General features: G+C 37.8%; 1 protein-coding gene across 1 annotated transcript; it reads right to left on the bottom strand.

Annotated features, from left to right (window-relative positions):
- Positions 1 to 10,181: 10,181 nt before the first annotated feature.
- LOC144450246 (uncharacterized) lies at positions 10,182 to 15,358 on the bottom strand. The gene is made up of 2 exons (XM_078140838.1): positions 15,257 to 15,358; positions 10,182 to 13,184 (listed from the first exon to the last, which is right to left on the bottom strand). The coding sequence occupies exons 1-2, from the start codon at positions 15,302 to 15,304 to the stop codon at positions 11,058 to 11,060; spliced, it is 2,175 nt and encodes a 724-aa protein (XP_077996964.1). The 5' UTR covers positions 15,305 to 15,358; the 3' UTR covers positions 10,182 to 11,057.
- Between the last annotated feature and the right edge of the window lie 355 nt (positions 15,359 to 15,713).

Genomic DNA, 15,713 nt, shown 5'->3' with positions numbered 1-15,713 from the left:
TCCACAGAAATGTGATTTGTCACTGCTATCTTCCATCATTGCTTTCCGGAGTCTCTCCTTGAATCTTTCCACATCGTCACCTGGTTCCATTTTTATCGGTATCACAAGACTTGTTTTACAGCTTTTGTTTGACTTTGCTGAACTACTATTGGTTGATCCTGACCCTTGACCCTCCCCACTTGGCTTTGGTGAACTGCTATTGGCTGGACATAACCTTTGACCCTTTTCACTTGAATTTGCTGAACTACCATTGGTTAATCCTGGCCCTTCATACTTTCCATTTGATTCTGGTGAATTACAATTGATTGATCCTGACTCTTGACTCTCTCCACTTGATTTTAGTGAACTTCTATTGGGTGTGAGTAACCTACATAGAACCTTAGTCTTTTTTCCAGTTTTTTTCTCTCTCTTCTTTTTGGATTCATTTTGTATAATTTTATTTTCACAGGGTGGATTATCTCCAAACTGATCATTAAATGTGGTCTGTTCTTTAACACCCGGGTTGATTTGCTCAGCCTGTTGCGCAACACCTGGGTTAAGCTGTGTAACACCTGGGTTGAGTTGCAAAACACCTGGGTTGAGCCAATTAACACCTGGGTTAAGCTGCGTAACACCTGGGTTGAGTTGCAAAACACCCGGGTTGAGCCGATTAACATCCGAGTTGAGCTGTGTAACACCTGGGTTGAGCCGATTAACATCCGGGTTGAGCTGTGTAACACCTGGGTTGAGTTGCCTAACACCTGGGTTGAGATGCCTAACACCTGGGTTGAGCCAATTAACATCTCGGTTGAGCTGCGTAACACCTGGGTTGAGTTGCCTAACACCTGGGTTGAGATGCCTAACACCTGGGTTGAGCCAATTAACATCTCGGTTGAGCTGTGTAACACCTGGGTTGAGTTGCCTAACACCTGGGTTGAGCCGATTAACATCTGGGTTGAGCTGCATAACACCTGGGTTGAGTTGCATAACACCTGGGTTGAGCTGTATAACACCTGGGTTGAGCCAATTAACATCTGGGTTGAGCTGCGAAATTCCTGAGTTGAGCTGTATAACATTTGGATTAAACTTCTTAACACCTGAGCTGACTTTTCCAAAACCTAAGTGGATTTTCTCAACACCTGGGTTGGCTTTTAACTGTAGATTATTCTCAATATCATTGTCAACATCTGGTTCATGATCAAATGTCTCAATAAACTGATGCACTTCATGTTTTATTTCTCTAAATTCTGAAAACTGTGAAGAATTACTGACATTACAAAAGTATTCTGTTTCCTCAGCTGATAATGTTGTATCAGAAACATCACTAGCAGACTTTGTTTCCATAGCAACATGAGTCTCTTCTCCATCACTTCTCATGAATTCTTGGGTGACATCTTTGCTTCTTTCTGTCTCTGTAGTAAGGGAGTTACTTTGAAATGTTACTACATCAGATGTATTTGAAATAGTTGCTAGGGGAACAGAAGTAGTTTCTCTGTCATTTCTCCAAATATCTGTTTTCATTTCATTTGCTATCTGTTTATCTTCTCTAAAAATTGGATCACACATGGACGAGGACTTTTCCAAAGCTACAATCTCATCTAGCAATCTTTTTCTTTTACATACATATGCATTTGAAATAGTTTCCGTAGCAACAGAAGTAGTTTCTCCATCACTTCTCCAAGCATCTGCATTCATCTCAACTTTTAGACTTCTAGCTTCTCTGAAAGCAGGACCACACATAGACGAGGACTGTTTCAAATCTACAATTTCATCTAGCAATCTTTTTCTTTTACGTACATCATCTCCTACAACATAATATTTCTCTGTTGTGATTACATCTCTCACAAGAATATCCTGTGGTTTGACTTTGAGTCCTGTAGTTTGAAACTCTCTCACAAAATCTTCACTTCCCATGTATTTAGATGATACTCCATCTTCTGATATGATGACAAAAACACTGCATCCCAACTCATCCATCAACTTCTGACACTGGAAAGAGAAAAAAGAGAAAGAATTCTGTCACTATTTTTGTAAATATTAAATCACTGCATACTTCAACAAACACATACAAGTTAGCTCTCCAAAGGAGATGCATATTTTTAGAGCAGGTGCACTTTTTTTGTGTTGGGCAACTCCCAGCGATTTTCTTTTTATGCAGACAGACAGCCTCTTCCACCCTAGAGATTTTTGAAATTCAAGGAGTAAAAGAATGCTTTCTGGTGCTACTTCAACATGTCGAGGTAGTAATAATTAAATATGAGGTAAAATTTGAATCAAAATACAATTACAAGGGAGCAGTGTGGGGGTGGGTACCCATTTTTGAGTTCTAAAAAATTGTTATCAGGTGTTATTTTAACATGTCTGTTATTGTCTGTAGACTTATACATTCAGTTGTACAAATACAGACAGGCCGGTTCATCCATTGTAGAATGAGACCTTTTATTTACCTTTTCATAAAGTACAGTATGTGCAAATACTCATAACGAATATGAGGCAATTTACAAGATGTGTTAAATTGATAGATGTGTGTATGTGTACGGTTAGCGACATGATTTTATTTTACTATAAATTAATATTATAATAATCGATCGTTTGTATGAATGATGATTTCATAGTTCGACAACTATTTTGCTCCCGTATATTTTGCACATACATTTTGTGGGGCTGGAACGTCCAATCTAGTAAAATTACGTATATAAATCACAGATGTATGTACGCAAACACTGCTACGGTAATATATTAGAGTCTACGTGGTGGGCCGGACCGGTATGTCCCGCGGTAGGGACCGGAACGTCCAAATCGGGACAGAAACGTCTTCTCGGTAGTGCCGGAACGTCTTGGGGCCGGAACGTCCAGAAAGCGAATAGTTTGTCCTACAGGTCAATCTGAAGAATGTTCGCCAACATTCTATGGACATTTCCTCTGCAATGTAGGGACTTAGTCCTGCTTGCATACAGATCAATCGTCCCTTCCTTCTCGGCAACATGTCAGTAATCTAGACCCGTGCACCGTATGCAAGCAGTGCACGTGCAGTCCTAAAGTACGCATACAGTAATTTGCGCTCAGGACGCATCGGAAATTCAACGAGAACACCACAGTTCCACAGTTAGACTAAATATCAGTCTTGTCTGTCGCCTTCTTACCTTCTGGAACACGCTGTATCCAGAATCTAAACTACAAACCGTTGCCATTTCTATCTTCGAAGTTTGGAAATTTCCTGTAGGTTCGGCAAAACTTTACAAACATACAGTAACACAGCGACGCGCGAGCTAGCTGAAAACATGAACTTTCACCCCAAACATCTCTCAATGTTGACGATAGGTGGCGGTACAAGCTTGGAAATCACGTTATTGTACCAACACTGTGATTTACCAAAGCCATTAATTATGCAAATTGATCTTTGTGATTAAACTCTACATATCAACAAACTACATCGAATGCATACATTTGTTATCATCAATGTATATACATTCATAGCCTACCTGTAGACTTGAGAACGGCTATATCTACACTATTCTGCTAGTCCTAACTGACTTTTTGAATTTTCATTGTTCCCAGAAAATTAACAAAAAATTTAAAAAGTGCAGTGATAGCTGTTCTGAAGTCACAACAGGTAGGCTAATACATTCATAACTGCTTTCAACAAGGAGAGAAAAGCTTGAAATCAGATGCCTTGTGTACAAGTGGCCAGCTCTGCTAGGGGTGTGTGACCCACGGGGGAGGGGGGCAGTAGCCAGCTTTGGTAGGGGTGTGTGACCCTTGGGGGCGGTATCAGTGGCCAGCTCTGGCAGGGGGGTGTGGGCCCTGGGGGCGGTACCAATAGCCAGCTCTGGTAGGGGTGTGTGACCCCCGGGGGCAGTACCAGTGGCCAGCTCTGGTAGGGGTTTGTGACCAGTGCTGGAAACCCAAGGAACCAATTTAGACCCACTTTGACCAAAATTCAATACAATATTTTAGACCATTACAGGTTTTTTAAAAGATAAAATTTTAGACCTAAATACATTTTCCTTAGTTGGCAACATTTTGGGGCAATTAATATCAGTTATGATTTAGTAAAGCTTGGACATTGGACCACATTTTAGACCAAGCCTAATTGAAATTAATGCAAAGGGACTCCATTTTAGTCTCAAGTTGAAAAAAACCCAGACCCTATTTTAGACCAAAGGGCTAGAAAATGCATCCCAAAGGACGGCACATACACATGTACTCAAATAAGGGGAGTAGCCCCCCTGGGCCTCAACCCCTATCTGGTTGGCCTAGGTATAGTCATATACATGAGATTTGGCTTTCTTCTCCCTTCTCCCTTTTATGTTTTTTATATGCATGATACATACATAGACACAGGGACAGACAGATACATACATGCAAACACACATCCATGTATACACACATCCATGTATACATACATACATACATACATACATACACACATACACACATACATACATACATACATACATACATACATACATACATACACACACACATACATACATACATACATACATACATACACACACACACAGACACACACATACTCCACCATAACAGAGGAAATGAAACGACTCTCCAGAACCTAAAGTTGATGAAAAAACCTTTATCTCCTCAAGCGGTGTTACCCTTTAACCTTCCTTATATACCTTCTTTAGGTAAAACACACTACCAAGTAATTTATCTGGCACTCTCTTACATAATGGTTTATTTTGTTTACATTGTTAACAAATATTTTTAATATTTTGAATATACATATATGTACATATATATGACTAGCCTCAGATTTGCCTCCAATATGATTCTGAATATGAATCTGAGACCAACTTTACATACATCTTACAATCTACTTTTGATGTATTCTCATGTGTTTGTTCATATTTTCACTGTATTTGCATTGATAACCACAAACTTCACATTGGTATGGTTTTTGGTCAGAATGTGTTCTCATGTGTCTTATCAGATAGGATTTGCGACTGAATATGATTCTGAATATGAATCTGAGACCAACTTTACATACATCTTACAATCTACTTTTGATGCACTCTCATGTGTTTGTTCATATTTTCACTGTACTTGCATTGATAACCACAAACTTCACATTGGTACGGTTTTTCATTAGAATGTGTTCTCATGTGCCTTTTCAAATACTCTTTACAACTGAACATTTTCTGACACAGTTCACACGCGAAACTTTTGACAGGGTTGTGTAACTCTTGATGTTTTCTCAAAGACGACCTATGCTTAAACTCCTTTCCACACATTTCACACTGTACAGGTTGTATATTCAAATTATGCATATGTTTAGTATGCGATTTCAGGACTGGGAGAGTCATAAACACCTTTCCACATACTTCACAAGGGTACAGTTTTGGATTTGAACTATGTACTCTAAGGTGTACATCTAAATTGCCTTTAGTGCTGTATTTTTTACCACAATACTTACACACATAGCAGTCACTCATATGATAGCGTTGGATATGAAACAGCAACCCTGTCTCTCTAGGAAATACTTTTCCACAGGTTTTACAATCAAATTTTCCTCCATTGTGAATAAGCAGATGTTTTTTATACATTCTTTCAATAGAGAATTTTCGGTCACAAACCGAACATTCAAATTTCTTGTCGCCATGGATACTTAACATGTGACGATGGATACTTTCTTTACGAGTGAATTCAATGCCACACACTTCACAATTGAAACTCTTTTCAACTACGTATACGTCTCCGTGTACTGGTGCATGCTTTTTAAAGATAGCATTTCTGGTCCAATATTCCTTCCCACATATTCTACATTTTGATATACTCATTTCTGTAATATGGTCTCTGATAAGATGTTCTCTCCATTCTTTGTACAGCAATGTTTCACCACAATATTTACATTTTTGCATTTGACAAACACCACGGAGTTTGTGTAAATCTAAACAATGTTTATCTTTGAAACCCCAACCACATTTTTCACAGAAATATGATTTATCACTGTTATCTTCCATCATAGCTTTCCGAAGTCTCTCCTGGAATCTTTCCACATCATCATCTGGTTCCATTTTTATCGATATCATAATTCTTGTTTTATAAGTTTTGTTTGACTTTGCTGAACTACTATTGGTTGATCCTGACCCTTGACCCTCCCCACTTGGCTTTAGTGAACTTCTATTGGTTGGGCATAACCTTTGACCCTTGTGACTTGACTTTGGTGAAATACTACTGGATGTTAACCTTTGACCATTCTGTGTTTGCTTATCAACTTTTGATTTCTTTCCTCCAGTGATCCTTTGTCTCTTTTTCTTGGATTTGGATTTTATTTCATTTTCATTTTCTTCTAGCCAATCAGAACTGTTGACTTTGCTAACACCTGGTTTCACTTTCTCAACACCTGGGCTGAACACCTTAGCACCTGGGTTGTGCTTCTCATGATGTGGTTTAACTTTTTTAGCACCTGGGTTGACCTTCACAACATCTAGGTTAACCTTTACAACACTTGGGTTGACCTTCTCAACACCTGGGTTAACCTTCACAACACTTGGGTTAACCTTCACAACACTTGGGTTGACCTTCTCAACACCTGGGTTGACCTTCACAACACTTGTGTTAACCTTCACAACACTTGGGTTGACCTTCTCAACACTTGGGTTGACCTTCACAACACTTGGGTTAACCTTCTCAACATCTGGTTTGACCTTCATAGCACCTGGATTAAGGTTAACACCTATGTTCACCTTTTCAACACCTGGGTTGGCTTCTACCCCTAATTTGATCTCAATATTATGTCCAAGTTCAACACCTGGGTCATCATTAAATGTCTCAATAAACTGGTGTTTTTCACTTTTCACTTTTCTACATTCTGAAAATTGTGAATAGTAACGTCCATCATTTAAATATTCTGTTTCCTTTATTGATGATGTTGCATCCAAAATGTCATTATCTGAATCTGTTTCCATAGCAACACCAATCCCTTCCTCATCCCTTCTCGTGTAAACCTGGGCAACATCTGTGTTTCTTTCAGTCACCATTGTGAGGGAGTTACTTTGACATGTTTCTGCATCAGACACACTTGAAATTGTTTCCATAGCAACAGATGCTGTTTCTTCATCACTTTCAAAATTGCCATTGCTCATTTCAACTTTTATATGTTTAAAATCTCTGAACGTAGGACTACATTCTGAAGTTGGTCGTTTAAAATGTACAATATTTTCCTGGGGTCTTTTTCTTTTACGTACATCATCTCCTACAACATAATATTTCTCTGTTGCAATTACATCTCTCACAAGAATATCCTGTGGTTTGACTTTGAGTCCTGTAGTTTGAAACTCTCTCACAAAATCTTCACTTCCCATGTATTTAGATGATACTCCATCTTCTGATATGATGACAAAAACACTGCATCCCAACTCATCCATCAACTCTTGACACTGGAAAGAGAAAAAGACACAAAATTCTTACATATATAATATACACGATTTAATTTTAATATACAATATATATTCACTGTTTTATCTTGAGAAACATTTAGAGCTCTAATCTGTATATATAAATTGCTCACTATGTTAGATGACTTTGACTGTGTAACACACTCACAGAGCTCATAGCGTGCCTACCGATCTGCCATTTTAGAGAGTATTACAGATTTTTTTATTTTCTAATGTTGGTCTGCGGAATGTACAGGAAAGAAATCTGTCAATGTATTTTTGAATTAATTGCATTTTGAGGACAGTATTTGTGAAAATGTTGACTTGATAAACATTCAGAAGAATCAAGACACCGACCCTGGATTGCACATTAGCGCCCCCCCCCCCCAAAAAAAAAAAACAACAACAACAAACAAACAAACAAACAACAACAACAAATTGTTTCTGGTCAGTGCACACATTACTTAAATACCCTCGCTTCGGTCTTTTTGCATGTGTGTTTGTCCATGCAGTCTGCAGATCTCTGGGAAAACACAAAAAATAGCCCTCCCCACTGAAGTAGGGAGACAACTGCATCTTTCAGTCACCATTGCTGTAAGGGGAGAACCATTTGATTTCTGGGGGGGGAGTAGGTATGAGAGCAAATTTTTTTTCCAGGCAGAGTGACAGCAATTTTTTTTTCTACTGTCAGTCCTGCATCAATTTTTTTTTTCAAATGGAGTAGCAGTGCAAATTTTTTTTTTAATTAGTCATTAAGTTTGTAATGCGTTGTTCATACCTATACCACGTTACAATGGTTCACAACTGTACCTCTAAATAACTTGTTCTGTGCAAGTAGAAGAATTAGCAGTTAGTATGAAAGACATCTGTCTACCAACCATACTTCTGCTACTTAAATTTGTATTTACAAAAGATGACTGGTAAAATATCCCTGAGGAGCTGACTGATCTGGGGAGTGCTGTACTCCTGACCCCTGTGAATTGCTTTCCTTTAAGCCATCATAGTAGTACCAGGAACCAGAAGAAAATATCTTGCATGTGTAATGTGACACTAGTTTATTGACTCCTGTCTTGTTTTTAAATTGTCTTAATTTACAGAAGCCAAATAGTCCCCTTCAGATATTGACTGTGTTATTGAGATATTGCAACAAAAATCCTGAAATATGTTTTCTTGGGTCAGAAAAGGAAAGGAAAACTTTGTGTGCACTTGGGTTTAAAGCAGAGCTATATAGTGCATGCTTTACTGATAAGTGCTGGAACAAAACAGGAATTTAACTTGTATTAAAAACATTTGCGCCCCCTATGGTGCCGCGCCGCCGAAGAATACATGAGAATAAGGTTTCCAAATTTGCTCATTTCTGGTGCATTGTGACAAATTTTTTTTCACTTCGGTCTGTTATGACAATTTTTTTTTCTCAAGCCATTACAGGATCACATTTTTTTTTCTGGTTCACCTGGAAACAATTTTTTTCCCCTCAAAATCCTCTATACCCCCCCCCCCCCGAAATCAAATGGTTCTCCCCTAAGTGTGTTACACAGTCAAAATCGTAGTAATCCATGGTGTTAAGTTACACTAGTACAAGAAGTACTTGAATCAGTCTGTATTTTTATAAACGTTCTGATGATACTGGCGTTGCATACTAGTATAATTCATTCATTAGTGCCTGCGGTGAGCACATAATAGTTTTGATGATCCAGCTTGAAGGAGTAAGTTGGGACTCTATTATGGTGGTGTCCCTCGTCTTCTGCCAAGTTCTGGTGTTATTGTTACTTTAGCCTTAGGAACACTGTCATCGTGTCAAACGCGAGAGAGAAAAAAGTGAGGAAAATACACGAGTTTAACACCATACTTTGGAAAACATAGTCTTGTGAATCGTATTCTTACCTTCTGAAATACGCTGTATCCAGCATCAAAACCAAAAACCGATGCCATTTCTAGCTTCGACGTTTGAAAGTCTTCAGGACTTCATAAACAGTAATTCATTGATTCAATCGAGGTACTACTACTAGGTTCGGAAGCTACAACCACGAACTTTGACCCCAACACTCTCTCGATATTGATGATAGGTGGCAGCTTCTAAAATGCTGACTTGAGCTAGCGTAAAATCGTTCGGTTGGCAAGGCGACAAGGAGGGGGGGGGACATTCTTTGTGAAATTGTTACTGAAAGAGTAACAAATGTTTACAACGTTTGAAATATTAGCACATGTTGTTTTTACAATGGGGGGGGGGGGGGGTATCACGGGGGTTTCCGGTATGTATGATCAATATTGCTGGTAAGCGACACTTATAGAAACGATTTCTGATTACATGTAGTAGTTCGCAGCCACTATGTTCATTTTCTAATGCATGTTGGTGAGGGATTCAAGCCTGCATGTCTACATCACAGATGTGTCACTTTGATCTGCTCTTTTATAGTGAGGAAAAGAATCATAGATGAATGATGCCAGGGTGGGAGGGGGGTTACAGGCAGGCATGCATGAAGTCGCTAGATCACAGAGAACTATGACAACGGAGAACTACGACAATGAGGACATCATGCCAAATAGCTATTAAACATTACTTGCTATTCGGCCTGACGGTCTCACTGTCGTACTTCTCCATTGTCGTAGTTCTCTGTGATCTAGCAACTTCACGAGGACCTGTGGGAGGGGGTCTGGATATGAACATAAAAGCAGAAGTTTTTTCTTTAAAATTGTTAGTACAATGTATTTTTATTCATGACTATTACATAACGGTTATCATATATAATTTGTAATTTAGTTGTTATATTCTTCATCAACTATTCTGCATAACCCGGCACATCTTGAACACTCTGTAATTAATTACACAGGTGAATTACATCACTGACTTACATGTAGTAATTTATTTCAATTACAGTGTAACATCAGTATAGATATTGAGGAAGTAAACATAATCTTAAAATTTGGCAAAAAAAAAGAAAGAAGAGAATTATTTCTGGTCAGCACGCGCATCACTTCACGTCGGTCTTTTTTGTGTGTTTGTCCAGTCCATGCAGTCTGCAGATCCGGTGGGAAAACACAAAAATAACCCTCCCTACTTCGGTGAAGACAACTGCAGAGCCAATCATGAACAAGCAAATGACATCTGCCCTACATACACACTTGCTGTAAAGTACTAAATAAAAAGAACAGTAACTGCCATAAATAGTAAATCGAGTGACAGGTTTGTTGAGAATATAAAAAAAAAAAATTTGCAACGTCGCACCATTTTAGACAAAATGTCCTGACTAAAAACAATTCTTCTCTTTTTTTGCCTTATACATGTGTATCTATGAACGTATAACATATCCATGTACTCGCATGCATTCCTGTTATAGTCAACCAAATGTCAAAGGTCATTGAGCGAACAAAAGGTCAAAGGTCTTCAAAACATGTTCATACATCTTTATATGTATTCAATATAAAGTTTACAAATATCAAAGCTCACAAGTCAAATGTTAGAAATCAAGGTCAGAGGTCATGAACCTTATAGTTTACTTTTGATGCACTCTCATGTGTTTGTTCATATTTTCTCTGTATTTGCATTGATAACCACAAACTTCACATTGGTATGGTTTTTGGTCAGAATGTGTTCTCATGTGTCTTTTCAGATAGGATTTGCAACTGAATATGATTCTGAATATGAATCTGAGACCAACTTTACATACTTCTTGCAATCTACTTTTGATGTACTCTCATGTGTTTGTTCATATTTTCTCTGTATTTGCATTGATAACCACAAACTTCACATTGGTATGGTTTTTGGTCAGAATGTGTTCTCATGTGCCTTTTTAGGTAATCCTTACAACTGAACATTTTCGGACACAGTTCGCATGAGATGGTTTTAACGGGGTCATGTGACAACTGATGTCGTTTCAGAATCCCTGTGTTCCTAACGTTCTTTCCACATATTTCACACTGTACAAGTTGTTTGTTTGCGTTATGCATATTTCGTACATGTGCCTTAAGTACAGATCGAGTCATAAAAACCTTCCCGCACACTTCACATGGGTAAAGCGTGGGATTCGAACTATGTACGACCCGATGTGTTTCTAAGCTTGACTTCAATGAGTACGTCTTACCGCAAAATTCACACGTATGATGACATCCGTCAATATGATATGTTTTAATGTGCGCTAACAACGCCCGCTCTTTCTGGTATTCTTTACCACAGGTCTTGCATTGAAATATTCCAACATTATGAGTGAGCAGATGTTTTTTATACATTCTTTCAACGGAGTATTTCCGACCACAAACTGAACATTCAAATTTCTTGTCACCGTGCGAGTTTATCATGTGTCGAGGAAGACTTTCTGGTCGCGTGAATTCTAGCCCACATATTTCACACTTGAAACTCATTTCAAATTTACATACATCATTATGTACTGGTGCATGCTTCCTATGGAGGGCATTTCTGGTCCAATATTCCTTCCCACATATTCTACATTTTGATATACTCATTTCTGTAATATGGTCTCTGATAAGATGTTCTCTCCATTCTTTGTACAGAAATGTTTTTTGACAATATTTACAGGTTTGTGTTTGACAAACTCCACGGAGATTGTGAAAATCTAACCAATACTTGTCTTTGAAACCCCAACCACATTTTTCACAGAAGTGTGACTTATCACTGTTATCTTCCATCATAGCATTCCGAAGTCTCTCCTTGAATTTTTCCAAATCATCATCTGGTTCCATTTTTATTGATATCAAAAGTCTTGTTTTATAAGTTTTGTTTGACTTTGCTGAACTACTATTGGTTGATCCTGACCCTTGACCCTCTCCATTTGACTTTAGTGAACTGCTATTGGTTGTGCATAACCTTTGACCTTTCTGTATTTGTTTATCAACCTTATCCTTTGATTTCTTTCCTCCAGTGATTCTTTGTCTCTTCTTGTTAGATTTATGTTGTATTTCATTTTCATATCTAATATCTCCTGATTGGTCATTAAATGTTGTCTTTTCCTCAATATCACTGTTGACTTTTTTGACACCTGGTTTCACTTTCTGAACACCTGGGCTGACCATCTCAACACCTGGGTAGTGCCTCTCAACTTGGGGTTTCACTGTCTTAGCACCTGGGTTGCCCTTTTCAACACCTGGGTTGACCTTTCCAAAACCTGGGTTCACCTTTTCAACACCAGGGTTGGCTTCTACCTGTAGTTTACTCTCAATATCATTTTCAACATCTGGTTCATGATAAAATGTCTCAATATACTGATCACATATTTCAGCTTTTACTTTCTTGCACTCTGAAAATCGTGAAGAGTTAAAGTATTCTGTTTCTGCTCTTGGTGTTATTACAACCGTAGTACCATTATCTGAATTTGTTTCCATAACAACATCAATCCCTTCTTCATCACTTCTCAAGAATTCCTGGGTGACATCTGTGCTTCTTTCAGTCTCCGTAGCAACTGAGTCACTTTGAAATGTCACTGCATCACATGCAGTTGAGATAGTTTCCATAGCAACAGTTGTAGTATCTTCATCACTTTCCCAAGTATCTTTATTCATTTCAACTTTTATTCTTGTAGCTTCTCTGAACGTAGGACTACATTCTGAAGTGGGTCGTTTAAAATGTACAATATTTTCCTGGGATATCTTCCTTCTATGTACATCATGTCCAATATAATATTTCTCTGTTGCGATCACATCTCTCACAAGAATATCCTGTGGTTTGACTTTGAGTCCTGTAGTTTGAAACTCTCTCACAAAATGTTCACTTCCCATGTATTTAGATGATACTCCATCTTCTGATATGATGACAAAAACACTGCACCCCAACTCATCCATCAACTCCTGACACTGGAAAGAGAAAGAAACACACAATCGTTACATATTCACTATAATAGTATATATGTAAACCTGGAAGTTTTCGCGAAAGAATTATTTTCTCTTATTTCACTGGGAAAACGGTTATGCAAAAATAAGTAGTGACTAAACTGTCTTCTTGTACATGAACACAATGTACCAGTCTGGTATTTGGTAAAAATAGTCTTTGAAAACTCGCTGAAGACTGTAAAATCACAAAATTTTATACAAGCAAAAATTCACAGTATTATGACTTACTGTTAAAGCGGCCATATGGATGAGGATTGGGTATTTATTTTGGATTTTTAATTTATAAAACAATTTTATCATGGCTTCCTACTTGAAAAATCAATGTAAAACAACATATGCCAAGTCAGTGTTTGTAACTCAGTAAATTGCAGATTAATAAATATGTAAAATGTTTGTTACTGTACACACAATAACAAAGTTTTTACACATTTTTTTAGCTTTTTGTAATGTATTGAGTTACAAACACAGACTTGGTCTATGTTGTTTCACATTCACTTTTCAAGTAGGAAGCCATGATAAAATTGTTTTATAAATTAAAAATCTAAAATAAATACCCAATCCTCATCCATATGGTCACTTTAATATCATACACCCTGACCAGTTTTGCATAACCTGTGTATAACTCTTTTTTTTTTGTAGTTGCACACATGATATGGTAAAATGCATTATTAATAACTCAAATAGATTCTACGTCGATACCCTAAACTGACCCCCCCCCCCCACCAAATGCAATCACTATTTCAACTTGTTACTGTAGCACTTATTATAAAATAGGTCTCTACTTGACATGTACACTGTTCTAATTATTAATATTTTTAAATAATTTTCATTTATTATTTTTTTCTAATTTCAAAAATAATACTCTAGTAAAAGCTAGTGCAGCCTTACGCAATATTGCCTCGCAAGGTTTGGCTTATGCCTGGCTCTACGGTTTGACGAAGACTAATCCTACTTGCATACAGAGTAAGTCGTCGCTTTCTTCTGAGGGTCATGTCAGTAATCTAGACCCGTGTACAACCACAATCCAAAATCAGTCTCGCCCTCAGACAAAGACGCTGCGCTACCGTCTACGAAGATTGTTTTGACTTCGCGGAGAAAAGTCAGCCCGACAGGATCGAGTCACACTCGCTATGTCACGAAAATTATAAACCCTGAAATAAAACATCGCCTGGCTCCACAAAATCCTCACTTTAAACATTGCTAGTTTTTTGTCTGGCTAGACACAATATCTCTTTGGTGTTGTAAATGTTTTCGTCTGGCTCAACAAAAATCTAATTAATATTTCCACATTTATCGTCTGGCGCCATGTCACGACAAGAACTGAATTGCAATTGATACATTTTAGTCAATTGACTGTCTCAAAATTATCAAAGAACGCGACAACCTTATGTTTACCAGGGACGTATAAATTTGGCGTTGATCTCCTAACATAATGGTAGCTCACGCAAAGAAACTGTAGCAATATTGGTAAAGATGTTTGTCACTCCATACGATTGTGTCTAGTCAGACGATAAAATGTAGCAATGTCAATGAGATTTTTGTCAGGCGACGTTTTGTTTCATTGTTTATGATTTTCGTTGTTTATCATATGTATTAAAAACATACTGAATTCCAGCTGCAACAATTGTTATGGTTTGCGATAATTTATCTACTTTTGACTTTATTTTGTGCGGTGTCTGAACACTTTTCATTTCCTGTCGATGTTTTGTCTGTATGCACGATTGTTCGATTCTGGCGGAGATCGACACATCGGAAAATCGCTACGGCTCCGGAATTACGGAAATATGCGATCTTGGAACTCCGATACGTCTCTGTTCCCCTGCCATGTCGGAGAAAATATGGTAAATGAACTCGCTCACACAATCTTTATCGAGGTTTTTTCCCCACCGCCATCATCACAGCTTGTGGTAACTTTATCTTGAACACTTTTCCCATTAAATCTGTCAACGAGCAAAGAGCTCGGGGAAAAAATGGAATATACGCGAGTTTAACACCACAGTAAAACTGTAGATTAGACTTGTAGGTCGTATTCTTACCTTTTGAAAGACGCTGTATCCAGCATCTAAATTGCAAACCGATTCCATTTCTTATCTTTCACGTTTGCAAATCTTCTAGACTTCATTCAATCTCAGACCACCAAACAGCAAACAAATCTGAAACCGTGAACTTTGACCCCAAAACTCTCTCAATATTGGTGATAGGTGGCAGTTTCTTGAAGGCCGACTTCTTCAGATATCTTACTCATAGAATGGGCACAGGAACTTGTTTTCCCGAGATATGTATCGGAATTTTTCTATCAGAATATTATTTATTATACCGATGTTGGTTGTTGTGTAATTTTGATAGAAGAATTTTATTCAAAGAGTAGCTAAGCTAAAGAGTTAATTTACAAATTTCAAAAATATAATACTGCACATTACATGTCAGTATAAAACCACATCAATATACATGTATTTGGAAATAATTAAAGGGAACACCACTCCAGGAAATCAA

Source organism: Glandiceps talaboti, chromosome 19, assembly GCF_964340395.1.
Source record: "Glandiceps talaboti chromosome 19, keGlaTala1.1, whole genome shotgun sequence".
NCBI classification, from domain to species: domain Eukaryota; kingdom Metazoa; phylum Hemichordata; class Enteropneusta; family Spengelidae; genus Glandiceps; species Glandiceps talaboti.
The sequence above is the reverse complement of the archived record's forward strand: the minus strand, read 5'-3'. Positions and strand labels throughout refer to the sequence as shown.

Excerpts from the sequence above, each read along its gene's own strand:
- LOC144450246 (XM_078140838.1), bottom strand. The coding sequence starts at position 15,304 with ATGGAATCGGTTTGCAATTTAGATGCTGGATACAGCGTCTTTCAAAAG. Across the intron at positions 13,185-15,256 it reads GATACAGCGTCTTTCAAAAG|TGTCAGGAGTTGATGGATGA; the intron begins GTAAGAATACGA and ends TTCTCTTTCCAG.